Source organism: Astyanax mexicanus, chromosome 2 (assembly GCF_023375975.1).
Source record: "Astyanax mexicanus isolate ESR-SI-001 chromosome 2, AstMex3_surface, whole genome shotgun sequence".
Taxonomy (NCBI): domain Eukaryota; kingdom Metazoa; phylum Chordata; class Actinopteri; order Characiformes; family Acestrorhamphidae; genus Astyanax; species Astyanax mexicanus.
The window spans coordinates 10,724,840-10,751,530 of NC_064409.1; the positions used below are offsets into that span (position 1 = coordinate 10,724,840).

At 36.2% G+C, this 26,691-nt stretch overlaps 2 protein-coding genes across 2 annotated transcripts; both read right to left on the reverse strand.

Annotated features, from left to right (window-relative positions):
• Window positions 1-586: 586 nt before the first annotated feature.
• Window positions 587-12,390, reverse strand: helb (helicase (DNA) B). The gene is made up of 13 exons (XM_022671222.2): window positions 12,135-12,390; window positions 10,419-10,775; window positions 9,611-9,876; window positions 8,109-8,951; window positions 7,089-7,266; window positions 6,251-6,392; window positions 5,955-6,094; window positions 5,657-5,744; window positions 5,446-5,505; window positions 5,061-5,316; window positions 4,740-4,898; window positions 3,055-3,540; window positions 587-2,281 (listed from the first exon to the last, which is right to left on the reverse strand). The coding sequence occupies exons 1-13, from the start codon at window positions 12,322-12,324 to the stop codon at window positions 2,150-2,152; spliced, it is 3,297 nt and encodes a 1,098-aa protein (XP_022526943.2). The 5' UTR covers window positions 12,325-12,390; the 3' UTR covers window positions 587-2,149.
• A 1,028-nt stretch (window positions 12,391-13,418) lies between these two features.
• irak3 (interleukin-1 receptor-associated kinase 3) lies at window positions 13,419-25,255 on the reverse strand. Its single transcript, XM_049473322.1, has 13 exons — window positions 25,036-25,255; window positions 24,747-24,923; window positions 21,926-21,966; window positions 21,719-21,773; window positions 21,381-21,532; window positions 19,879-19,943; window positions 19,645-19,759; window positions 19,385-19,503; window positions 18,855-19,053; window positions 17,622-17,684; window positions 17,368-17,535; window positions 16,812-17,256; window positions 13,419-14,955 (listed from the first exon to the last, which is right to left on the reverse strand). Exons 1-13 carry the CDS (start codon window positions 25,148-25,150, stop codon window positions 14,828-14,830), a joined length of 1,842 nt encoding a protein of 613 aa, XP_049329279.1. The 5' UTR covers window positions 25,151-25,255; the 3' UTR covers window positions 13,419-14,827.
• Window positions 25,256-26,691: the final 1,436 nt, after the last annotated feature.

A 26,691-nucleotide genomic window follows, 5' to 3' on the forward strand; every position in this document is an offset into this window, starting at 1 on the left:
ACAAGAAAAAATAACTATAAAACGGCTTCTAATCACCTCTATTCTCTAAATTTTACTCTGATACAGCGATGTAGATTATTCAAATATCTTATCGATACTTTTACAGCGAGCAAATTTACTTTTTTACCTTTAAATACACTAGGGTTGCACGGTTTGGCAAGGTTGCACAACTCGACAGGACACCGGCTTCTCAACGTTCAAAAAAACCCTATCCAGATTAGTGAATCTGATTGTGGTTGGATGTATAGAACTATAAACATATACCCTTTCGTCACCCTATTGGTTTATACGCAATCCATCACACCTGCACATGTAGAAAACACATTATAGAAATAAAGACAAACATTGAATGAAAAAGTGTTGAAACTTTTGGCTGGTACTGTATGTTTGTGTGTATCATCAGTGGCATCGTTTTGCATTGATTCATCTGAACTAATCCATGTCAATAATAGTAACAAATATAATGTGCCTAAAATTATTACACAAAAACATTATGCTAATGTCTTCATTGAGAACAACCATAAAAACTCTTAGTGCACAAGCATGTGAACCCTTCTGTTAATTATTTTAGGGACAGAACCAATAAAAGAATAGACATATGCATTTTAATGCAAGGAATCTTAAGCATACAAATGACATCATTATGCACAACTGTAGTTTTACAACAAATAAAATCTCTTTTTGGGTTTGCTCGGTTGAAACTACAATTCACTGCTGTCCAATAAAAAAACAGGCATATCATTATTTATATTTTTTCCAACATCATTGATCCCTCTAACTGCCCTGAATACTATGTAAATAAATATGTACGAATAGAAATTCTATAAAATTACATGGAAATCCTTTTTTATTTATTTATTTTTTACATTACCTTCTATTCTATGTTAAAACATTTTTTTTATTGAACAGCAAAAAAATGGACTAGGCTACTCACAGATGATACCTGTGTTTTGAACTAGTTACAGACACCCAGGAACTTGAAAAATGTATTGAACAATCCCAATTTCTTTAAACCACCATTTCACCGCTGCTCACTTAATACAACACAGAAAGAAATAAAAAAAAAAATGTATGTAGTCATACACATGCTGCATCACTGTCCTTTGAGCTGCAAAGGTATTGCACGCTGAATGGAAATAAAGACATACAATAAAACATATCTAATGATAAAAGCTCTCTGCTGCATGAATAATCAAGACGATAAGAACCAAACACATTAAATCACTCATTTTAAGCAAAGCAAACCAGCTTCTTCTGTAGCTTACTCTGGTAATCAAAAACAATTAACACCATAATATGAAGATAATGACAAGAAAATCACACATCTGGAAAACAGATTTTTTTTATGAAAGTCTCCTAAAAATTATGTACCAGCCTCAAAGTATGAATTCAATGAACAAAACTATATTTTCTGAAACAGGACACAAAAGGACACATTAAGCACATTACTTACTCTGGGTCAGTGTAACATTTTTCAGTTGAATTGTCTGACCATTATAGGAAATAGAGAGTAAAACCTCTTTCGTATTTAACTCTTACTATTTGCTGTAGTACAGAAGAAATAGGTTTTTATACATTTTTCCAATTTTCTGAAAAAAAAAAGAAAAAAAATCTTGTAACAAAAGTAAGTTGCATTATACCATCACATTTTGTTACAAGATTTCAATTTTAAGTTTTATATCTTAATGTTCTATGTTCAAATGTAGCCTGAAACAGTCAGAAAATTGAAGTGATAAACGTTACACTGACCCACTCTGCCCTGTAGATGGCACCAGTAAACTTAAATTTACCATCATCTCCTCAAGCTTATTGTCCATGCAGGGGTTTCTCAAAGTTCAAACATGGCTGAAACTATTAAAAATAAAATACAAATTCTAGCCGTTAAGTAATATAGCCACAAATCTGTCCAGAAACCAGTAGCTGCTAAAGATATTTTTGATATTGATTTTAAAGAAAATTAGATACACAACTTCTGACAGACATTACGCTTAAGAGGCTTATAGTGAGTGGCATATCATGACACACATAATATTTTTTCTCATAATACTAATACTAAATGACAATAACCCCAAAATATAAGAGCTGTCATTCTGTAGTTCTGGGTAAAAGTAAATTCTGATTTTTGTAGGGTTCTCCTTGTGCTACTTGCTTATTGTGGCTGGTCTTCAGTAATCTGAGGGGCTCCTGGAAAAAGCTTTCTGGCATGGGCTTTTGGAGTACTGCTAGCGAGAGACAGGCGCTCCAGTTGGGAACAACCCAGTGGGGATTCCACTGCAGCCGTCTGAAACGAAAAATAAAAATGTTACTAAGGCAATGCAGCACCACAACCTGACCAACTTGGTCCTGACATCATAATCACATGTTACACAAGCACAAGCAATCCGCAGCCAAACTTATATGGAAGTCAATGAAAAAAAGACTTTATTCCAATTAACTTTGGAGCATTTCAATTGGTCCATCTGTCAAAAAATTGTAACACAATGTAAAGCACCACTGGACTGCTGGATTATATCAAAAAAGTAGATAGAACATTTTGTATGACATTGATGGCATACAATACATGTTTGAAGGTTTGAGGGCATTTTTCCAATTCAAACTTCACCCATTAGGGACAAAGATGTGTAAATATATGTAAACAAGTAGTCTAATTCCTATCGAGAAGTACTGCCAATAGAATAAGGCTCTCTGGCGTACATAAGCATGAACCTACCGGCACCATACTTAACCTTAGGAATAAAATAGAGGGACATTGAATGGTTTATTGGTGCACATTTTGGTGCGTTTAGGTTAATGCCTGTGTGAAACAAGTCCAAACAAAGGGAGAAAACGCTCCAAGTAAATGAACTCATCATCGATTCGGACCAGAGAAACAAACTAAAGGTGTGAAAACGCCCTAAGAGAATTAGAAACACTAACACAACAAAAATCAAGCTGCACGTTTGAAAGCACGCCTATAGACTGATAAAATAGCGCCCTATATTTGCCTATATTTATAGTCAGGGTTCCATATAGTGTAAAGTGTAGCTTCAGGTATTTATTTGCAACCCCTCTTACCTTTTGTTGTTTGGTTGGTGTATCGCAGTTGTCAGACTTGTTATGACGCTTGGACACACTTGGACTTCCTGACTGGAAGGTGTTGTTTCCATAAATCATATCTTCCGCAGTATTGTGGGTGCATACTTGCTCTGCATACTTGCTCTTTGTGCTACAAAAAGCCTGGGACGGTCCTGGTGAAGACCATAGAGTGGACTGACCTGGGAGAATGCTGGAGCCTCGCTTTGGAGTTCCCAGATAAGACTGGCTAGTCTGAGTGTACAAATCGTCCCGTGTCTGCTTTAGCTTGCCGATCATATCTGTGAGAAGGCCAGCTAGTCTAGTGCTGCGTTTGATGACGTGTCCACGAATGGCGCGCTCTAGGCCACCGATCTTCGCAACAACATACACACGCTGCTGACCACGTGTGACTGCTGTGTAGACGTGTTTCCAGGTTTGACAAATGCCATTCCCAACTACATACACAACAGTCTTCTCCTCTGAGCCCTGATAAAGAAAGACAAAAGCAGGTTTAACATATCATATATTAACATATCACATGTTACCCCTATGATTTATTAATACTGTTGTAGCTACAAGGCTCACTTAAAATGCTTTAATTTTCCCATAATGTCATCTAATGTGCATCTTATAATTCAGTGCGTCTTATGTATGTATTCTACCAGTCAGGTTGTAAGGAGCAGTAAAGCCACTCCAAGCCACTACACAGGATTTTCTGTTTAGTTCTCCAGCAGTATTAGCATTAGCCGCTAAGCACTAGCCACTCGGCCATTCAGAGGTAAGTATTATCAGACCGTAGTCTGCAGCTAACCTCAGCTAGCACTGCTGGAGCATCATTAGCATTACCCACTAACTAGCCATTTGGCCATTCAGAGGTGTGTAGTATCGGACTGTAGTCTACGAGGATACCGTGTTAAAACAAGCTATGTTGGACAAACCACTAGCTAATATCGCCCTTGTTAACCGGAAAACTCAGGGTTCCTCAGTGTAGCGCTGTCGGGCAGCAGTTAATGCTAATGCTGCAGCCTTAGTGGAAATCTAAGTTTACTGTAAATAAACGGAAGGGAAGGAAGTGCTTTACTCACCCAAATGAACAGGGGAGAAATCTGTGAAGATTACGATCATAAATGTTTTTTTGTTTTAAGAATTACAGTTTTGGTTACTTAGCTTAACTTAGCTTAGCTTTACAGGTCTTGCCCCCCAGCTTAGAGACTTGCTGAATTAGAAGGGAAACATGGCAAAACCCCTGTTCCAAACAAGTGTTGCCTAATGCGCCTTGTGTATGAAAATAGACCAGAAAATAGACGTTTATTGATAGTGCACCTAATAATCCAGTGCGCCTCATAAAAATACAGTGCCATATATACAGTACTGTGAAAAAAGACTTTAAGTACATGCACTTAAAGCAATAGTTGCAAAAACAGGTGCACCCAGAAGAAAGTGTCTGACTGTGAACCCATTAAAACGGTAGATAAAGGTTACCATGATTTTTAAAAATTTACTGTTATGGGCAACGTTTATGCCAAACATCTCAGCATCGCCATTCTGCATCACTCCATGAGAGCCTAGTCCTGTCAGTTGATTCCTTTTGGGTGCAACTATATTTTGACAATGTGTTCACGTGTAAATATTGTATTACTTAAGAAGGAGGTGCATAAAAGCAAAGAAGGACACAAGATGTCGACCTGAAAAGTGTGGATGGTTCGGGCCCAGGCGTGGCGTAATTTGCACTCTCTCTGCAGCTCCCTGTAGTCAGCTTTCAGCACCACTTCACCAGTCTCATCAGCCAGCAGCAGTTGCCGTCTCTTACTGCCCCGTTTACCAGCGTCCTCTACAGTGCGATCCTGCCATTAACAACACACAGACAAATCCTGAACCAATCTGCAAGATCCAAACATGAACTAAAGATGTTAAACTTTTGTCTTCAAACATTGTGTTAATATTTTAAGTTACTGAAAATACTGAAGGCTAGTAAAATAAATGCAATTGTGTATGTTTTTTCGTACCTCTTTAATAAAGAAAATTTGCCCATTGCACAATCGTGTTTTTGCCTGCTTATTCTTTTGCGTTTCCGTAGTATCTTTCACTTGCTCATTCTCTTGTGTTTGCGCAGTATCTTTCGCTTGCTCTTTCTTTTGCATTTCTTTGGTATCTTTCTCCATGTCTTTGATCTCTTTTTCTTTATCTATATCTGTCACATAGCCATTCTTTGTGCAACAAACTTTATCACCAACCTGAAAGTTTAGTTTTTTTTTGCAATCTCTGAAAGAAAAAACAAGCAAGTTAATAAACAAACGAATAAGAGAATTGATTCAAATCTAATTTACATCACCAATTTGAACAATAATGGACAAAAATAACAAATAACAACTTAATGTTAAATTAACTTACTTTGTAGTATGATCTGAATAATGCTTGCAGCAAAGCTCATTGATCAAATCACAATCTCTCCTGTTTAAAAAAATAAAAAATAAAAATCATATCTGTTACAGCATGTGCTGAATGTTTGAAATGGCTAATTCAGATCAACAGTTTTTTCTTTAAGTCTTTAAGTCTATCTGATTTTTTCCCTTTGGCTCTTAACCAACTTTAGATGTCTTACCTCATAAAAGCAACAAACTGTGAAGACCGATCATCTTTTAGCCCAGGGGCTGGTCTTTGCAGCAATTGTTTTATAGCCATCTGTAGATCTAAGATAAAAACAACAAGTAGGAAACAAATATGTAGTAATGCAATGAAACAAATATGTAGGGCTAATATGTACACAAATATTTAATTATATATGATGATGATTTATATAATAATTTTATATGATACAATTTGCACATTTGGAACAAACACAATGTATTTTTTTTTAACGACTGTCAGTTTTGTAAAGGTTAGTTAAAATCACTCTTTACCGTCGTCATTTTCTTCTCTTGGAAGGAGGATGAGAATGAACCTCTTGTCAGGTGAAGGCACTCTGAATGTCTCACTCAGGTCCACAACCTCATCAAAATCCAGATCATAATATGTTTTCTTCAGACCCATATCTGCAATTCTGAGACAAAAAAGGCAATTCTGTTAATTTAGGACAGTTTACATTACTAAATATTGTCCTTAACCATCCTAGAACATCCGCATTTTAACTTTATGAAAATCACTTGGAACAGCTGTTAGTAGTAATTTAATTTAATGTGGTATTAAAAAGGCTTACAATCCAGCGTTGCGGACAATGAGCTCAGATTCAGCACGATGATTGGTGCGCATTTCAATGGCCCATCTCACCCTCTGGAGACTTTCAAACAGGTCGTTTAGAGTGTTCCCTGGATCAATGCTGGGCAACTGCCTGATATCTCCTTCAGAAAAAGAGGTAAAGAAAATGTTGTATTTACTATGTATGCAACATATTTCCCTGCATAAAATAATTTAGAAAGGTCTAGTCTAGTGTCCAATAGGTGTGGGCAATATGGTTCTGAAATAATAGCACATACAAGTTTGTGCCATAACCATATTCAACTTAAAGGACACACTACTGCAACAAAATATATAAAATATACTAAAATTACCCGTATATTTAGTATAAATATGAGTTTCTTACATTCAGTAGAAACAAAAAAATAAGTGGAGCATATTTAGTCTACATATAGAAACTGCAAACAAACAATTTAAAAAAGTAAATAGCAAAACAAATACAAAAATGGATGCTTTTAAGAATATGGCAATAAATAAAGGTTTTAATGTGTCAGAATGTTTGTCGAAAATACTGCGTACAATAAGATGTGGCACACACCTAATGTCCAAAATCAACTTCAATATGCCATTTAAGATATTTATGAACTACTATTTTATGTACTTATTGTAGCCTTACAGTGACAATCTGGCACACTTATATATAAAGAAAAACCACACATATTATATTATGTGTTTCTAAAAAAAAAAAAGCTATTTGGCAAAAAAGTATCCATTTCATTATTCAAATTATCTATTATAAAATTTTGTAATTATTTTAATAACATTTTATTATAGAACAGAATCAGAAACTATGACCTCACCAAGCAGGATGAATTTCTGCAGCTTTGCGTATTTGGTGAGCATAGAGAGGAGCGAGTGGAGGATCTGAACACACACCAGACTGCCCTCATCCACTACCAGCACCCGAACTTTAGCAAACATCCAGTTCATTGGCTCTCCACTTGGGCTTTTTTTTGTACTCATGAAACTCCACAACACCTAAAAGCAGACAATAAAGAAAAAAGAAATGTTTCCAAAATATATTTATAGCTCACTCACTGTGTTAATGAGGCAATAATAAAGTTGACACCTGTGGTTAAATATGGAATTTTAGTAACTATTTCATAAGTGGAGAAACCATTATTATTACCAGTTAATATAGGGTGAACATGTGCAGCAGATTCCTATAATTAAGCAATAGTATACAATAGTGAATGCTATAACATGTAATATTGGCATGGCAATGCCAATATTACATGATATAGCACGAACCTCGAGTGTATTATTGCTATTACACCACAGTTCCAATATCGCTGTTTATTAAAAGATTGTGAGTTAAAGAGGATAAGAAAATCCGGTCTGTTTGGTTGTAAACACTTCAGTCCTGAATCATTTATTCATCACAAGAGGTAAAACTCCCTAAAACTAGGAAGTATCTACAGCCATTTAAAATATATTTATACTATATCTTGAAGGCGAATTTTAAAGCCCAGAAAAATTAAATATATTTTGTGGCTGGGAATCGTTTCTGATTCTAATACTGTACTGCCTCTAATGGCTTCGAAAATAACATACAACATATTGTAAATTGCTATTAAATTTGTGTCTAACTTGTGCAACAGACAATTGGAGAAATGTCTCTTTAAATACTTAAACATTCAGTATTTTAGGACCATTTAAAGTGTTTATGGAACTATTTTTTATAAAGGAAGCAGTGTTAAAGTTGTTGGCATACCTCTCTTAAGGTCTATTGTTTACAGTCTTCAGCTGTTTTTCTGCTAAAAAAAATTCCTCTCAAATATATAAAATATTAACAAACAAAATGCATGATTTTCACCAACCTGATGCATGGTGTAAGCAGTGAAGCTGGTTCTTTTGGTGAGAAGGGATGCAGCTCGGCCTGTGGGAGCAGTGAGAAGAACCTCTTGGGGAGACTGTGCACCATTCTCCTTATTTCCCTCACAGCTGCTGTTAATCTCTAACTCTTTCTCTTTTTTGCTCTCTTGTTGAGCCACAGCAGCTTTAAAAATCAAGCTGACCACTGTAGTTTTCCCACAGCCCCCCTTCCCACTGATCACCGTCACCGGGTTCGCACACATCATCTCTGCTGCTCGCACCTGATCAGGGTCCAGCTCTACAGGGGTGGGATCAAATTCTTCGTCAAATGAATCGTCAAAGTCTAAGGAGGAGTCCAGTACAGGTAAAGGCTCAAGAGGAGCATGCTCTTCTCCATTCTGTGCAGAGGATGACTGTTCTTTTTCCAATTCAGCTTTAGCTCTCATTCTCATACGCTGAGCAGAACTGAGAACCTCCTTCACGTCCAGGTCAATCTTCCAAGGTTCCGCCATCGCTACTGTAGACAAGCACTCGACGATTTCTGTCTCGTACTTGTAAAGGTTCCTGAGGGCAATCTTCTGCTTGTCCACCTTTAGCACGCCTTGATTCCGGAGAAAGTTCACAGCTTCCCAAGTATTCACTTCTGGAATCCCGCAGGACCTCATACTCTCCTGCAGATTTTCACGGTCAATGTAGGTGTGGCCCTTCTGTCTGCAGAAGTTCTTAAGATCATCGTACAACACCAGGGCATCCCGCTGCAGACGAGGAATAGTGGAGAACAGCTTGCAGTCTCTAAATGCCTCCACTCTGGTTTCACACCTCACTAACTGGAACTCCTTCCACATAATCTGATGCAAAAGACAGAAATGCAAAACTTGCCTAAAACAACTTAAAAACAGATTACCTGTTTTAATTCTGTCACAACAATTACAACAACTTATCAAACAAAATGCGGACGTAACTACAAACAGAAAGATTGATCGGCTATGTATTGATATCAGCTAATTTTCACCCAAAATATGAGAATGCTGACTGTTCGATAGGTATGACAACTTTAACAGTGGTTTTATACATTTTTTTTTGTATTCCAATGTCTATGTATTTTTAATAATTAAAAGTAAAAATTTAACAGAAATATATATATATTTTTTTGTCCAAACGCAATCGTTTGCACACATCTTTTAAATTTTGCCACTTGTTTTACCTTTGCACAAATAAATTATATTAATTAATTAATTAATTATTTCAATACTTAAGTACATTATATTAAATATAAATTTATATACGAATTAATTTTTTATCCTTTTAAAAGAAAACATGCTTACAAAACTAAAATAAAAAAATATTCATAAAACATTTAATCGTTATACAAATAAGTCAACAGATCTTTAAAAGTAAATTGTAAATGCATTATAATGCAATTGTACTCAGTGGAATAAAATGGTTTTAAAACAACGTAAAGATTGTTTATTGCAATTATTTCTGTAACAATAAATCTTTTACTCACATAGCCAAAACCTAACTTCCACACAGTCGTCTTGATCAGGTTCTCCAGCTTGGCTAAGATGGATTCATCCTTCTGTTTCTCTGGAAGACCCTGTACATCTGCTGTCTCCTGAGTGTCCAGAGTGTCCTCTGTGTTCTCTGACCTTTTCTGAATCTCCACTTCTTTCTCTTTGTTTAGCAATTTCAAAAATTTTCCTGGTAGCAATGTTGGCATGTACCTCATGACATGAGGGTACATTCTGGCAGCTCTCACATAAAATCCTGCATCTAATTGAAACAACAAGATTAATGAGAAAATGCATTAAATGTATTTACACATACAACCTTTAACACATCTCTGCAACAAAAAAACAGCAAAATATATTTTTTTATTATACACAGATCAGCCATACATTTACAACTATTGTCAGGAAAAATAATAACATTCAATATCTGGTTACAGGGGCACCCGACAAGAGGTGGGATATGCATGTTAGACAGCAAGTGAGCAGTTAGTTCTTAAAGGTGATGTGTTAAAAGAATAAAAATTAAGCTTAAGAATTAGAATCTGAGAAAGGTACAGATTGTGATTTCTAAATGACTAGGCCAGAGCATCTTCAAAGCCTCAGGCACAAAGTCTTGTGGGGTGTTCTTGGTAAAGTGCTCCAAGGAAAACAACCAATAAACCAGCTTACAAAAGAGGCATGAGCATTCAAGGCTCAATGATGCAAATCATAAAGGTCCTTCCTCACTTAAACTTAAAGAATCTGTTGTTATTAGTTTGGTGCCAAAGAAAAATAGTGTAGCAGCGCACACAAGTACTACTATACCTGATTTAGAGATTCTATGCAAAACATCAGACTCGACTTGTTCTCCATTCTCTTTAGACTGATTTCCAAAGTCATTCAGAGCCTCTTCCACATTAGTCAGGTCCACATGTCTGTCTACTGGCAACCACTGCATGAACCGAGTGACAAAATCAGAGTCTACACCACAAGCCTTTAGGAACAAAGACACAATACTGCGTCCCTCTTCTTGCCGAAGTATCCGGAGGCTGTAGGAGGGGTATCCTTTCATCACAAACTTGCTGTTGAGTCTGCTGGCAGAGCAAGAGATCTCCCACCATGGATCCCTAAGAGCAAACCGGCCTTGAATCCTGTACTTCTGCTTGGAGGTCATGAAGTCCACTGCAGATAAAGAAAGGCAAAACAATGTTAAGATCGGTATTTGGGAGAGGACAACAGATATAGCTTATAGTCACCGTGTGCAAACTTTTTATTCACTGTTGTACATTTTGTTTTTTTGATAAAATAACATTGTCAGTCAATAGGGCTGCACAATAAATAGTTTAAGCATCGTCATCACAATGTGAACATGCCCAACATGCGCCTGCAGCTTAAAGTAACAGTCTTTATGTTTTTGGTGAAAATGTGCAACTGCGCTGGCTGATAATGCTGATAAATACATTTAAAACATGCATTGTGGAACAAGCTCTTTTTTCGAGCAGATGAATCTGGTAATTTTATCAAGGACTTTGTTGAGCTCTATTTTTATCTCGCCAGATCTCTTCAGTTCTAATCCTGGGTGTAGTCTTTTGTTTTAGAGTTTGTTGTTATGATATCATCATGTTTGCAGTAACTCTTGTCTCAGTGCCATCAGCAGTGCCACAGTTGCTAAGGTAGCTGGTAGTAAATCAGCAAACCAGATGTTTTTTTGCCAAAAAAAACCTCCCTGAAGTGACCTACCAGACCACCCTGTTTTTAGAATGAATATACAGCTCTGGAAAAAAATAAGAGACCACTTAAAAAAACTATGAGTTCCTTTGATTTTACCAAATTGAAAACCTCTGGAATATAATCAAAAGGAAGATGAATGATCACAAGCCATCAAACCAAGCTGAACTGCTTGATTTTTTGCACCAGGAGTGGCATAAGGATATCCAAAAGCAGCATGTGCATAAAACCATAAAAAAACATGGGATATTCCAGCAAATATTGATTTCTGAACTTTTAAAACTTTATAAATATGAACGTGTTTTCTTTGAATTATTTGATGTCTGAAAGCTTTGCACCTTTTTTTCTTATTTCAGCCATTTCTCATTTTCTGCAAATAAATGCTTTAAATGATAATCTTTTAATTGGTAATTTAGAAGAAATGTTGTCTTTAGTTTATAGAATAAAACAACAACGTTCATTTTACTCAATCATATAAATAGCAAAATCAGAGAAACTAATTCAGAAACTGAAAGTGGTCTGTTGTTTTTTTTCCAGAGCTGCATTTGGCTTTGGCGGGATGGCACCTAAAGAAGAATGAAGACATTTATTAGAACATTTTATCCCCTTTATACTCAGTCAGGAATGCTAGCTAAGCTAGTTAATTTAATTTAAAGAAGAAATCTTAAGGACTGCTGCTTTAAACTGCGTGAGTATTAAGAACTAACGTTAATCAGCTACATTAACTCCGGATCCTGAACTTTTTAATGCTGAGCTCAAAGTCAGAATATGAAAGTAAACACGGCAGCTGTCTCTTAAAATACAGTAACGGACCTTCAGTCAGCGGGGGGACGGAGGACTGCAGCATGAAGCCCCCGCAGGAGACCGAGTCCATCTCCTTCATATCCAGGAACTCCGGCTGTCTCTCCTCCTCTTCATCCTCCGACTCAGAGTCTTCATTCCTCACCCTGTCCTCCTCCTTATCCGGTAAAATATAACCCACTAACGTGTGTGGAGGCGCCATGCTGTGTCTGTGTTATTAATCCGCGCTGGTTCTGGTTCTTTTCAGTCCGGACTGAGTTGTGTTGTATTTACCGCGCTGGTCACCTGACTGAAACGTCACTCTTCCGCCTACGAAGCGGCAGGAGCACCCGGGGGGGGGGCCGCCCCTCTGTTTTCGGGTCACTGCCCCCTATCGATATAATAATAATAATAATAATAATAATAATAATAATAATAATAATAATAATAATAATAATAATAATAATAATAATAATATCATTCATATTATTAATAATAATGATGATGATACTAATAGTAATAATAATAATAATACAATTCATATTATTAATAATAATAATAATGATGATACTAATAGTAATAATAATAATTATAACGATGATGATGATAATAATAATAATAATACCATTCATATTATTAATAATAATAATAATGATGATACTAATAGTAATAATAATAATTATAACGATGATGATGATAATAATAATAATAATAATACCATTCATATTATTAATAATAATAATAATGATGATACTAATAGTAATAATAATAATTATAACGATGATGATGATAATAATAATAATAATAATAGTAATAATAATAGCAATAGTAATAATAAAACTTCTAATTGTGAAAATAATAATGTTAATATTAATAATAGTAATAAAAATAATAAAATGACTATACTAATCCAAATAATAATCTGAATATTAATAATAATAATAATAATAATAATAATAACAATTGTGACCCTTACAGTAGTCACCATTGCAGACTGCATGAAGCAAAGAAAAAAAACAGTTCTCATTTAATATAACTTCTAATAGTTTTTTGCAGCATATTTGTATAGTTGTATGACTATTAAGAGTACAGGTATTTTACAGGATTGTAAAAGATCAGACAATTACTAGGTCTATGCAGTTTACTATAGTATACTAGTATACTATCAGAGATTACTACAAAACTGTATTACAGGTATTAATTAGAATAAAAATATTATGGATTATAAATATTATGCATTGTCCACACTGTCCAACACCAGCAAAGTGATGGTTGTAGTACCAATATTAATTCTTGCAGTAAGCATTATTGCTAAAATTCAATTTACAATATATTTTAATTATATGTATTATATACACATCATGGCACATCGTGTTATTCCTAATCTCTTACATTCCACTTCTATTTAAATTACATCCTTACATTTTACAATACTTTACATGTCAGGAAGACAATTTGGTAAAACAAATATGAGCTTTAAACTGTTTTTTTTTCAGAGAGTAAATAACACATATTAATACATCAAAACAGAATAGAATTAGACAGTACATAACAGAGACAAAAACAAAAATGCTTGACAACAATGCTTGACAACTGTACCAAAATCGTACCAAACTGTGGGTTATACTGTTGTGTGGACCCAACTGTGAATTTTGTGTACCTATACGCCCCTACGGAACACCAGTATCACTGTATTTAGAGTGATTACAATAGTAAGCCTGTACAGTCGATTTTCAAGCAGCACCATAGTTTAGTTAATTCCACTGGACTGATTTCAATTTGCATTATCTATTGTTCTCCAGTTGAGATGGTAATTTTTTGTTCCAGGTGTGTTCCTCTTTACACCTGGGCCTCTGCCGTCTTGTCTGAAAACACGTTGGCCTTGCATTTGATATTAATGTCAGTCAAAGCCGTGGCTGCTATTAGCAGTGTTGTATAGTAACGAAGTAAAAATACTTCACTACTGTACTTAAGTATATTTTGGAATACTTTGCACTTTCCTAAAGCCTATTTTTTTTTTTGACAACTTTCACTTTTACTTCACTATATTTCTGAATTTATTTGCTTACTTTTACTCCGATACATTTTCAATGTTCGGTTTAGTTACTCATTGCAAAAAAAAGAGAGAGAGAGAGAAAACGCAATGTTTTGACCCCACCTACTGACTGAAAAGAAGTCACTTAATACTTTTCATTACATTACTTGAGTACATCTATTTTTACAGTACTTCTCATACTTAAGTACAAGATGTTTCAGATACTTTAAGACTTTAACTCAAGTAACATTTGAGTCAGTGACTTGGACTTTTACCAAAGTCATATTTTGGAGGGGTACCTATGCTTTTACTTGAGTGTGAGATTTCAGTACTTTATACTACACTGGCTATTAGCATATGCATACCAAAGACTGACTTCACTAAGTACTGGCGCCTTCTGAGATGCCTCCTGAGTTTTATGTTTAGGAATGCCCAAAAAAGTCCTTACAGCGTGTCTTTAGGCATTTTTAATTATGTACAAATATATCATCTTATCCTATTTGACAACAAACAACATTATTAACACATTTAAAATGATATGTCTTCTTAATATGAGTTAAATAGCAGAGGTTGTTTTGGTGTTGGTTTAAATGAAAAAATAAAAATATAATAAAATAATAATATTGGATAAAATGAGGTATTTAGGAAAGTCCTCAGGATCCCAGTCTCAAACTAGTATGTGTTGAATGAATCAGTCTGATGTTATAGAGAGAAGTTCCTCAGTCTTGATGATGCCTCGGTTGTAAAGCTGGATTTTATCCTTGAGTCTCTTCTTTGCTGGATTCTCTACGGTGCTCTGACAGGACTGGACTTCATCAACTAAAACAACAGGAAAAAAAAAACAGATAAAGATTATGAACACAGTGGTGTCTAAAGGCCTGTTTTTATGCATTAAAAACTAGTGGTGTCAACTGAATAAAAGAAATTTGACTAATCACAACAATATTCTTTGTTTAATCGCCTTTTTTTCTTCTTAAGACTGACAAATGCATTAACATGTTGACACTGACAATATTTAAAAAGGAACACTCCAAATCTGAAAGAGTGCGATTTCTAGGTAAATGTTTTCTGTGTTGAATAGTTGTGTTAAAATCAGACTGGCCATTTAAAGCTCATAAATAAATAAATGAGCATTAAGACAGCAGAAGAGCTCATCTTCTTAATAGCAGAGTTAAACGCTTTTATGATGAGAAACATATGAATATAAAATTGCAGAGATTAAAGAAAATGAGCTTTACTAGCTTCCCTCACTCATGTGAAGGAGGGCAAAAGAAACTTTTTAAGTAGACTGGGAGCAGAGAAAAAAGAAAGAGCGGAAATTAAGTAGGAGCAAGGCAATAATTATTTTTTTTCTGAATGAAAAGATTGTAATGTGATTGGCCTTTATGTGGTTTGAAATACTTCTCTGTCAGCCAGTCATAATAACTATGTACTTTTTCCAAAAATTCTTAAAATAAATAATAATTTTGTAATTTTTTGTCATTTTCGTATAATGATAAATTAATCATGTAATAGCATAACAATGCAAGTACGCCAATTTAAAAAGCAGTAAGTGTTAAATTAAGAAAGGTTTGGGACATTTTTCAGCAATGTGTATTGCCTGTAAATAGTTTGCTATATCAAAAAGTTTGCGGACACTTCATTTAATTGATGCATTTAGATACTTTTGATCACACTTATTTTTTAGGGATGCAAAAAGATATAGGAATTATATCGAAACTACTAACTAATAAATTAGCTATTTATTTTATGCTAGAAAAGGCAAAAACGCTACTGCAATTGGCCGTCACTGTCCCTTAAAATCCATTGATTTAAGCTATTTTAGTTATATAAATTAGTTTAAAATTGTTATGTTATAACAGGGAGTCTCTCTTTAAGTTATAACTGAGTATATCGTCATCAGCATCTCCGTTATCATATCAGAATTCCCATATCAGTCAATGCATCCCTATGTTTGCTGACAGTGTAAAAGCACACACACAGCTTGTCTAGTCCTTGTTGAAAAGTAATGCCAATAGAATAGGATTCTCTGGAGTAGATAAACGTAAACCTATTAGCAAAATGCCTAATGCCAGGCATGGGCCAGAATGCTATAACCCCCCCTCCCTCTCCAGTATTGAGCTTGAAGCAGTGGTTGAGAACCGTGCTTTATGGGAGATGATGGTGCTCCATCCAATACTGTTGGGATGAGTTGTGAAGGTAGAGGTCTTTTTACCAAATGCACTCAAATCCTCACAAGAATGCTCCTAAATCTAACATTAAGCATTCCCTGGGCAGTTTTTTTTCCGTTGCAGCACCCAAACCTTGGAATAGTCCACCTGTTTTTATTAAAGCATCTCCCACCATTACGGTTTTTAAGTCTAATCTAAAAACCTACTTGTACTCTCAGGCCTTTCAGTGTTTTTAGTAAGTTCAAATGACTTATCTGTATGTCCGGGGTTAATCTAAATCTTGTTTGCTGATGCTGCTTTTATTTACTTATCTTTTATCTTATTGTTGTTAGTCTTATACATGTTATTGTTCATATTTATGTCGCTTTGGTTGGCCCTTGTTGTTTTTAAATGTGCTTTAGAAATAAATTTGACTTGACTTGAATTGACAGTAGACAGGTACTCCAACAAAAGCAGTTTCCACTTAAAAAAAGAAAAGAAAACTCATTTAACACTGCTACGTGCCTTGAGAGAACGACAGAGTGTGGCTAAAGCCGTTGGCCCAGCAGTCCTCACAGCCCTGTGCTTCAGCTCCAGCTGCACAGCTGCACTCCACTGGACAACTCCCGTACAGATCCAGCTCAGCCTTGCCTTCCGTCTGCACAAGCCACACAGGAACAGCCGCATCTTCTCTTTTGCTGTCCATCAGAGAAGTGTCTGTGGGGCACATGCTCTGCTCCCCAGAGCCCAGATAAGTGACCTCTGACTGACTGCACTCACAAGGTCCTGACTGCTCTGGTAACTGAGGCTTCCCCAGCGGACTGTCTATTTCGTCATCCTCCATAGGCAGGCTGGACCTCAGCCCCTTGCTGCTGAAATTAAATGAAGGTGGGTTCGTGTCATCCAGAGTCCGTGGCTGGTCTTCAGGAGGGAAAGGAGGTGGGAGAAGCTGACTCAGCTTCTGCAGCACCTAGAAAAGACCTAGAAGAGTTTAATTCAGTTCTGGTGGTAGCTTGTACAATTTATCTAGGTTCAATGGACAATATTATGCAGTTAAACTAATCTAGTCTCCAATACTCACAGTCTCCATGCTGGGCCTGGCTCTGGCTCGGCTGCTTGTGCACTCCAGCCCCAGGCGGAGCAGACAGAGCGCTGTTGCAGCGGGCCACTGTCCCGCTCTGGAATCCATGAAGCGCAGACAGGCATCCACACTGCCCTTCTCTTCAGCCTCTAAACTCAGCTTGTCCCTCTAATAAAAGGTGAAGAAAACTTCTAGTCAAGAGCTGACTTATTGTACTTATCTGCACTCAGGGTTATTAAACACTGGATCCTCACCAGTAATATGTGCTTTGGTTCCTCTTGTATCACTTTCTGCCCTGTGCATGTCTCCAGAATGACCTACAATCATGAGCACATAGTCACAACATTTGACACAATTCACAGTTCTGCTTTTGTGTGGACAATTTTGAAGCGAATGCAAATTTGCTTGAAAATTTGATGAGTATTCTTGGCTGTAGTGCAGGGAAAGTATTATTTAAAGTGGTATATTTCATTATTTGTTTTATTACTGAGTGTGGCCCGTGACTTCAAAAATATTTCTCCTTCTGGCCCCCAACAAAAAAAGTTTGGACACCCCTGCTGTAGTGCATTGAGGGACTGAACACTGCTCAGAGTCTGCTCAGCATAAAACTAATATAAAACAAAAACATGACCAATCCACAAAGAGGAGATTATTATCTAAATTTAATATTGTCCACAGTACCAGTTAAAAGTTTAAAGACACACCTTAACTTCAGTGGTTTTTCATTTGTTTTAAATGTTGTGCATAAATATAAAATGTTATAGATAAATACTAAAGTCATCCAAACTGTGAAGAAAAACATTCAATTATTATTTGGAATTATTTAGCAAACAAAAAAGTGTTATACAAACCAAAATATATTTTAGATTTTAGATTCATTTAAGTAGCACCTCTTGCCTAGATTACATTTTCTCAGCTTTATCAGGTAGTCACCAGGAATAGTTTTTAGTTAACAGCTGTGCCCCCTCAAGAGTTAATTACTTATATCTGGCCTTTTAATGTGTTTGAGAGCATCAGTTGTGAAATTGTGAAGAGTAGAATTTGTATACAGCGAATAGCCCTATTTGAGTAATGTTTTAATCCAAAATATGAAAAGAACTACTCAACTAAGTAAAGAGTAATAATTAAAAGTCCATCAAAAACAGTATGATGAAACTGGCTCTCATTAGGACCTCCCCAGAAAAACATGGGCAAGAGTTACCTCTGTTTCACAGAATAAATTAATCAGCCTCAGAACCCCAGATAAAAGCCACCTAAATGCTTCACAGACTATTTTGGTTTGTTTAACACTTTTATCTTTACTACATGATTCTGTATGTGTTTCTTCATAGTGTGGGTGACTTCAGCATTCATTTACAATGTACGAAAATAAATAAATAAATAAAAACAGTGAATGATAAGTTGTGTCCAAACTTTTAAATGTATGTCCTTCTAAAAAAAAAAAAAAGATTTCAGTGTTTATATGAATGTGGCAATCATGGACTCACCATACCAATGCTGTAAATGTCTAGTTTGACAGATAGCTTGCCATCACGTATATACTCCTCAGGTAAGTAGCCCAGATTGCCATGGGAGGTTGTGTTCATGGTGATGGTACAGCTCTGGTTAACAGAGTGCGGTCTCAAGCGAGCCATTCCAAAGTCTGAAAGTTTGGGCTGCAAATGTTCATCCAGCAGTATGTTTGAACTGTTGACAGGCGATAGAGGTAGGTGAGAGGTCAGTCAACCAACACACAATTTAATATACATGATTCATTCTTTTATTGGTAGTTATGGACCATTTTAATTCAATTTACATGAACTTATTAACTACTAGTAATAATCCTTTAAAACCTATTTTCACTTATTTGTCATTTCAGATTTTGCAGTTATTTCTTTTTGATGTATTTATTATACTAAATTTAAGGCAATCTAAATGGCCAATCTATGAACTGTCATGTATCTTTCCTCACCTCAAGCCCTGTGTAGCCACATAGCTGAGATAAGCTGCAAGTGCTATAACAAGCATTCACACATACCTCTTGATGTTGCCACAGATAACCATGCATGGCTGTGCAGTGTGCAGACAGTGAACGCCCTTTGCTGTGCCTTTGATAATGTCAAGCCTCTCCTTCCATGACAGAGGTATTTCAGTTTCCTGTGTGAAAGCAAATCTTGATATATCTTAATCTAGAAGATTTCTCATACTGATACTGCTGAGCTAATCAGAAAAATGCCACCTACACTGGTAGAAAGTTTCATAAATACCGTGAGGTATATATATATATATATATCTCACCTCATGGTGCAGTCTTTGATAGAGTGATCCATTACGCAAGAACGGATAGACCAAACAGTAGCGCTCCCCTTCCGAAAAGCTGCCCCAGAGCTCCAAGATGTTAGGATGCTGGTAGCTGAGAAAGGAGAATTCCATAAACACATAAAGAAATGGCATGGCTATAAACTAAAAACATGCAACATATCAAATAAAGCATTTATTGTTACGAAACAAACCACCACTTTCTAAACTTACAGTCGCAGAACTTCAATCTCTGTTTTAAACTTCTCCCACAAGGTCTTCCATGATCCTTTGTTTCCCTAGGTTCAGAAATATTAAAAGTGTATGTGTAAAAAAAAAAATCACATAACCGGTAACCTAGCAACAATGCAGCGTTTACAAACCAAACAGCGCAGTACTTAAATTAGATGAAAACTTTTTGCATAAATGACTATCATGCTTTTAGAATAAATCATTAAAAATGCATAATCAGTAAAAAAAACAAAAGATTTTTAGAACTAATTAAACACATTCAGTTCAATTATCAAAAATAGCTGTTCAATCAGATTTGCCTTTTATTTTTCAGACTTTTAATTGTTTTTACAGACATTTACTTGTGCAACAAAAAAAAATATATAACCTATTAATTAATAGCTCATTTGTGACTATTCTATTTTACAAACTAAGCTTTATTATTATTATGACAAATATTTTTAACAAGTTGTAAGAGTTTTCTGAGATCGGTACTAAAACACATGAGATTTCTAAAGTCATTATCTTAATATATTTTTGATTTTTTAATACTACGCTTGCTGTTGTTGTGCTAAGACAGAAGGCCTTGGATCACCCCTTGGACTGTGTCACAAACAGAACTGTGCTGAAAGTAACTGTATATTAAGGGCTTTCACACCTACATGGTCGGTCTGTACTTTCAGACCTTTTCAATTTGGTCCAAACCAAAAAAGCAGGTTTGAAAAGGGGCCGTGAACCACTGACCAGGCCACACAGACCACATTACCAAACTTTGGCCTTGGTCTGAATCTAATAAACCATGATCTGATTTGTCTGCAGTGTAAAAGTACTTTTCTAGAAGATTTTCAAGTGTCCTTGTTGTATTGTACATATAGTGTCTCTCATTCTTTTACATTTATAATCTTATTTTCTATACTTGCTGTAACTTTTGGGTAGAAAAATAATGTAATTTAAATTTCTGCATGTCCTGTACATATGCAGTATTGACAATAAAACTACTTGATTTGATTTGCCCACAATGGGCTGTCAATTTCCCGCAGAGAGGTAGAAATCAGCACAACACCTGGATAAGAAACTGGCTGAACTTTTAACATTCTACCAACTAATTAAGATAATTTCATAAGGATGAAGACGCAGCCAACATAGCTGATGATGACAGGACTGGAAAAAAAAGTTCTTTAGTTTGCTCACTAAAACTAAACTAAAACCAAAACTAACTGGACCAAATGTACAGAATGTAACAAACACATGAACGGTAGGTCTCTTCTAGTTTTATAATTAACTCAACCTTTAAAAATGCCTGATTAGGCATTAATGTTAGACACTAAACAAACCCACCTATAGTCTGTTCTACATTTATTAAACACTTAAAACTTCTTTAGTTTCTCTGTGTAAATCTATTTAAGGTTGTTTTGCTGTAGTAACCCTTCTTATTTGTAGAATGTCCTTAGACATAGTTTTGTTTTAGATGATGTCATAATTGTACTTGTCAGACCACACTTTACCTGTTTGAAAACTTTAACCGCAAAGCTTTCATTTCCCCATCTTCCCCGGTAAACCTCTGAAAATGTACTTTCGCCAATTTTCAAATCCCCATGGAAGTTTCTAGTTCCTTCTACGACTTCTGCGAAAGTGATACAGGCTCTCTGGTTTCTGGCTACGAAAAGCAAAAGTAAAAAAAAAATAAAACAATGATTTAAAGTAATTGAAAATTCCAATCTTTAAACATATTAAACAACTTTATGTAAACTCTGAATTTAAAACATTAAAGTCTATAAATACATGCCATAAATATTTCATAAGAAAGAGGGACTCTGGTAAGAAATTCAGTAGAGTTCATTACCAAATGTATTGGCAGGGTCCGGGTCTGAAGGGGGACTGGGGTCTTCACTGTGTGGCTGAATAAAAGACACCACAGGCATTGTGAAACTTATGGGAGACTAAATATAATTTGTGCTTAAAATATAAAACATTTCAGTGATAATTTCTCTGGGTTCCGAGAAGACATCAGTGTATAAAACATGAGTGAACTACAAATACTTTTACATACCTTTGAATATTCGAGAGAGGTTGAGAAGGGAATTGAAGTGTCTAAAAATGAAAAAAATAAATAAATAAAATGGTGATACCAACAGTCAGGTCAAATTAGCAGTTTGGCCACACACATGTTGACCTGTCAGTCACACCTCGCCACAAATTATTATGTGATATTTAATTAGTATATTTTATTACACTTTAAACACTTTTAGTGTCACTTAATTTTGAGCAGGAGCACTAAGGGTGTTTAAATGTTTAATATATATTTTTAATGAATCATTAATATTTATTAAAAAATATTATATTCAATTCTCCTACCTCAGCATATTCTGTTCTGAATCTGCTCATCAAACTTTATGAAATACTATTATTTAAGAACAAACACTATAAATAGGCCCCATCAATGTGGATCATACATTTCTAAGTTGTAGTAGTTACGTGAGAAAGAGGATGTTCATACACAGAAACAAAGTGGAACTGAAACACAAACTGTAAAATAATCTAACCAACAATATGAGGGAGGGAAAGTCACATGTGGAAAAACTCTGCTGTTCTGAAACAGCATGCCAAATAAACACAGTCTGCAAATACTCTCACATCTGGTCATGCATACAGGCTACCCTGCCTACAGAAACACAGGATTTAAACCCTTTACACAGTTAAAACACACTTAATGCCCAGTACTTTAATTACCTACTACTGCAATGGAAAAATACTGTACTTCTTTTAATTTCAGTATAATTTTAATGATGTCACTGATGTCTAATATGTGAAACTGGCTGTTCACTGATTCTGCAGAAAAACTTAATGACTCTAATTTCTTTACATGATTCATTTTCTATCCGCAAACGAATCATACACAAGTTTTCTGATTTAGAAAAACACTGTTAAAAACACAGTATGTTAATGGATTATAAGGTGTTGCCTCAGAGGACAGCTTGAGATAACACACCACCAATAATTTGTGTCATTTGTGAGGTGTTATCTTGTGAGTGAATTTGAACACTAGGCCAGCATGCTCATGGCAAAGCAACAGTAACAAGGCTATCAGAATTACTTTGAGCGAGGCCTAATAGTGGGTGCAGTGGGATATGACATTTGTGAAGTTGTGAGGGCATTTGACATTCCTCAAACCACAGTGACACTTGTGAATCAGGAATACATCACAGAAGGCTTTTACTGCCCACAGTGAGTGGTAATGATCGTGATCAGAGGCCCTTTGCTAGGATTGTCTATGTGAATAGAAAAGTATCTCTGACAGACATCACATCCACATTCACTGCAGGGAGCCACAATACAATACCAGGATGCATCTTTCCACTGTCAGTTCATTTTAAAAGTTGTTGTATTCATAATCATTTAATGTAAACTCTTTCTGCGATGTGACTTTAACAGAAAATAAAATGTAGAAAGTGTTGGGATGACTGGTTATTATAATCACCACCTCTTTCTACCTCTTCTTATTTTCAGGTTTCCTAATATAGAGTATTCCAAACCAAACCACTTTTTTAAAATTAAATGTATTAAACATTTTTTTCCCATGTTCTCCCAATTTAGCTAGGAGAATTTTCCCACCCATTCAGCTGCTAGTCACCTGTATATCCCCAATCACAGATGATCCCACAAAATAAGAAGGGTGAAAGACTAGCACACACCTTCTTTTGACACATGTGAAATTATTTCACCACCGCCTCTTTTCAAACTGCTGCAGAAGCAGCATTGCCAAATAGCATCACAGCGCACTCTGGAGGAAAGCGCAGCAACTCGGATCTGATACATCAGCTCACAGATGCCTTATGCTGATCGACACCACCCTAGGAGTGATGAAGGGAAAGAGCACCATCTACCTACCCAGAGAGAGCAAGGCCAATTGTGCTCTCTCAGGGCTTCGGCGACTGATGGCAAGCTGCATGACCTGGATTCAAACCAGCAATCTTCCAATCATAGTGGCAGCATTGTAGACCGCTGGAGCACTCAGAGACCACAACACATCATTTATCTGTTACATGTATATGTTTTTTTTCCCCTGAATTATTCTTGTGCTTCTATGCCACGCTGGTTTTTATGCACACATCTCAAGTTGCAAAAATGAATTATATATACATTACCTCACCTCAACATGCCTTTTGCAATCATTTAGTCCCCTGTGGGCAATGCTAAAATCACTATTACTGACTGTAGAGAGGGCAAGACTTTTTTTTATCTTTTAGTAAGAGGTGTGATGAGTTTTGATGGGAGCCATGATGCTCCTTCTCTTACTTACTGAACTCTTTAGCAAACTCTTTGCAGAGAACAGACCAATCAGAACCCTCTCTGTTTTGCATGCGCTTCATGAATATGCACATGAGGGGAGCCTACATGTGCGTTTGTGGCTTGTAGTAGATTCTGGGAGATTTTATCTGACTTGCGGGCATGAGGGAGATGTTATGGATATGTGGTAGACTCCTGCAACTTCCGGGAGACCTGGGCAGTTTGTTTTTAGGCATTGTACCTAATGCTGTGTTGTTAAGTGCTTTGGGTTTTCAGGAAAGGTGCTATAAAAATAAAGCATTATTTTAATGTTATTTATAACTCTTACTCAATTGATACGCTTCGAGGTTTCAGGAAAGGCACTAAATAAATAAAGCATCATTATTTTTTTATTTTTTAAGCTCTTACTCAATTGATACATGTTTAAAATGTTTACAGTAGTTAATGAAGCGAGTTCGTGAATACTAAGTCTAAAAATGACAAAGGGGAAGAGTGAAGAGGTGTTTGTGGTTAATAATGACGTCAATAGACGTAAATAGAGAAAACTCACTGAAGTGTGAAGCAGTCTGAAGTCTAAAGCTTACCTTGAAAGAGATTCAGAGCTCGGTAATGTCCCATTTCCTCCAGAACCCGAATTAAATCCCCTACAGTTTTGTTCTGCTGAGCCCAGGACCACACCATCTCATGGGTCGGGCTTCTGCCAGCGGCGGCGTGCATCTCCGTGTGCCTCACCTCCAGCAGGCTGGGCAGGATCCGGGCAGCTGTGGAGACAGAAACCAGTTCAGCAGCAGCAGCTTTAGAGCGCAAAGTAGCGGTACTTAATAACTTTACTTCTAACTCCTTCCTACTACCGATTACAGAGCGCAGTCTTACCCAGCCCCCTCCAGCCCAGACTGTCCGGCCCGCTGTCCATCATCTTACAGAACCTGTCCATCAGCAGCGGGTTCAGGTCGAACAGGTATGTGGAGGGGTCCAGTCTGGAGGACATGGCGGAGATGTGTGAGGATGTGTGAGGAGAGCTGCGCGCGGTGAACACTTCAGTTCTTCTCCGCTGTTTGTCAGAGATGTTGCTTTAAGTTGGAAATGCCCAGGAAACGCCCACTTCCTAAAAGCCACAGTCAGTGATGCGCATGCGTCAATAACCTAGAAACAGCCGCGAAGGCGCACTGTTAGAAATGACTATAGACACCTGTTCTATCTATCTATCTATCTATCTATCTATCTATCTGTCTGTCTGTCTGTCTGTCTGTCTGTCTGTCTGTCTGTCTGTCTGTCTGTCTGTCTGTCTGTCTGTCTGTCTCCTTTTGGATTATATTTTAATGAACAAAAACAAAACAATTTTTTTTCATATCATATTTGATTACACTATTATTAAGAAATTACAATCATTATAGCAGGTGCACTATTAGAAATAACTATAGACTGTCTGTCTGTCTGCCTTTTGAATCATATTTTAATGAAAAAAATTATAACATATTTGATTATTATTTAATTGAGACATTCAAATTATTATCATTCAACCTGGCACAGACTGAGAGTAAATTCTTATATTGAGATGTACCTTGCTGTTGATCATTTATTCCTTTTTTTTAAATACTCACAATTTGACTTTCGAGCAGTTGCCAGGAACTTTTTCCCAGTTTCGCCTCCATATTTAATCCAAAAGTATGCATTAACATTACATCTTGTTAATTTATATATAGTTCATCGAACATTTACAAGGATTATTCCTAGATAAAAATCTTCATCATATGTAAGCACACACCTTATTTGTTCATCATTATGCAAATCAGGTTTATTGTAACATAACAATAGCACAAGATAAGATCTTGGCTTAAAACTTGCTTTTAAATATGTGCAGGACAGAAAATCAAAGGCACATGGGAGTTTACCAGTAGTTTTACATTTAGTTACCAAACTGTTCCTCTACTATTTTCTGTTTCCAACCAAACCACTCCAAATATGTTTGATGTCCTGTTTTTAGTGTATTAAATTAGGGAAGACATTTCATGAATAATGCATGTATTAGTGCCAGCATTATTCATACTCTATTAGGTGTGCTCTGATTGCAGGCCTTTCTGTGTACAGTTTATGGTACACATATACCTAGTATAGACCAATAGAAAAGATAAAAGTGCATTCACAAATTCTCAACATGCTTGTGAGGGTGTTGAGAATCAGTCAGTTGTGAAATTGATGATTCACATTTTACCTGCAGGCTAGTGGAAAATGGAAATCCCCAAACTTACTGCACCTGGTATCTTATTTCCTTATTACCTTTTTTTTGAGTGTGTACCAGTGATCATTTTAAAACAAATTCCAGTATATAATTGGTAAACGAAACAGGTTCCATGTGGACTCCACATGTAGAAGTCAGCAATGGACCCTATCAGGGTCAGTAATGGAACCTGGAGGGGTTAATCATGGCCTTTCTGAGTTGTACACTACACATAGGGCCTAGATGGGACCAATGTAAGATTAAGGTGGGCTGTAATGATGGGGTCCATTTGGGAAGCCTAACTTGGTCCC

Excerpts from the sequence above, each read along its gene's own strand:
- irak3 (XM_049473322.1), bottom strand. The coding sequence starts at position 25,150 with ATGTCCTCCAGACTGGACCCCTCCACATACCTGTTCGACCTGAACCCG. Across the intron at positions 21,774-21,925 it reads CCTCTCTCGAATATTCAAAG|CCACACAGTGAAGACCCCAG; the intron begins GTATGTAAAAGT and ends TCTTTTATTCAG. Across the intron at positions 21,533-21,718 it reads GGACCCTGCCAATACATTTG|CCAGAAACCAGAGAGCCTGT; the intron begins GTAATGAACTCT and ends TGCTTTTCGTAG.
- helb (XM_022671222.2), bottom strand. The coding sequence starts at position 12,324 with ATGGCGCCTCCACACACGTTAGTGGGTTATATTTTACCGGATAAGGAG. Across the intron at positions 10,776-12,134 it reads CGTCCCCCCGCTGACTGAAG|TGGACTTCATGACCTCCAAG; the intron begins GTCCGTTACTGT and ends CTTTATCTGCAG. Across the intron at positions 9,877-10,418 it reads GCATAGAATCTCTAAATCAG|ATGCAGGATTTTATGTGAGA; the intron begins GTATAGTAGTAC and ends TGTTTCAATTAG.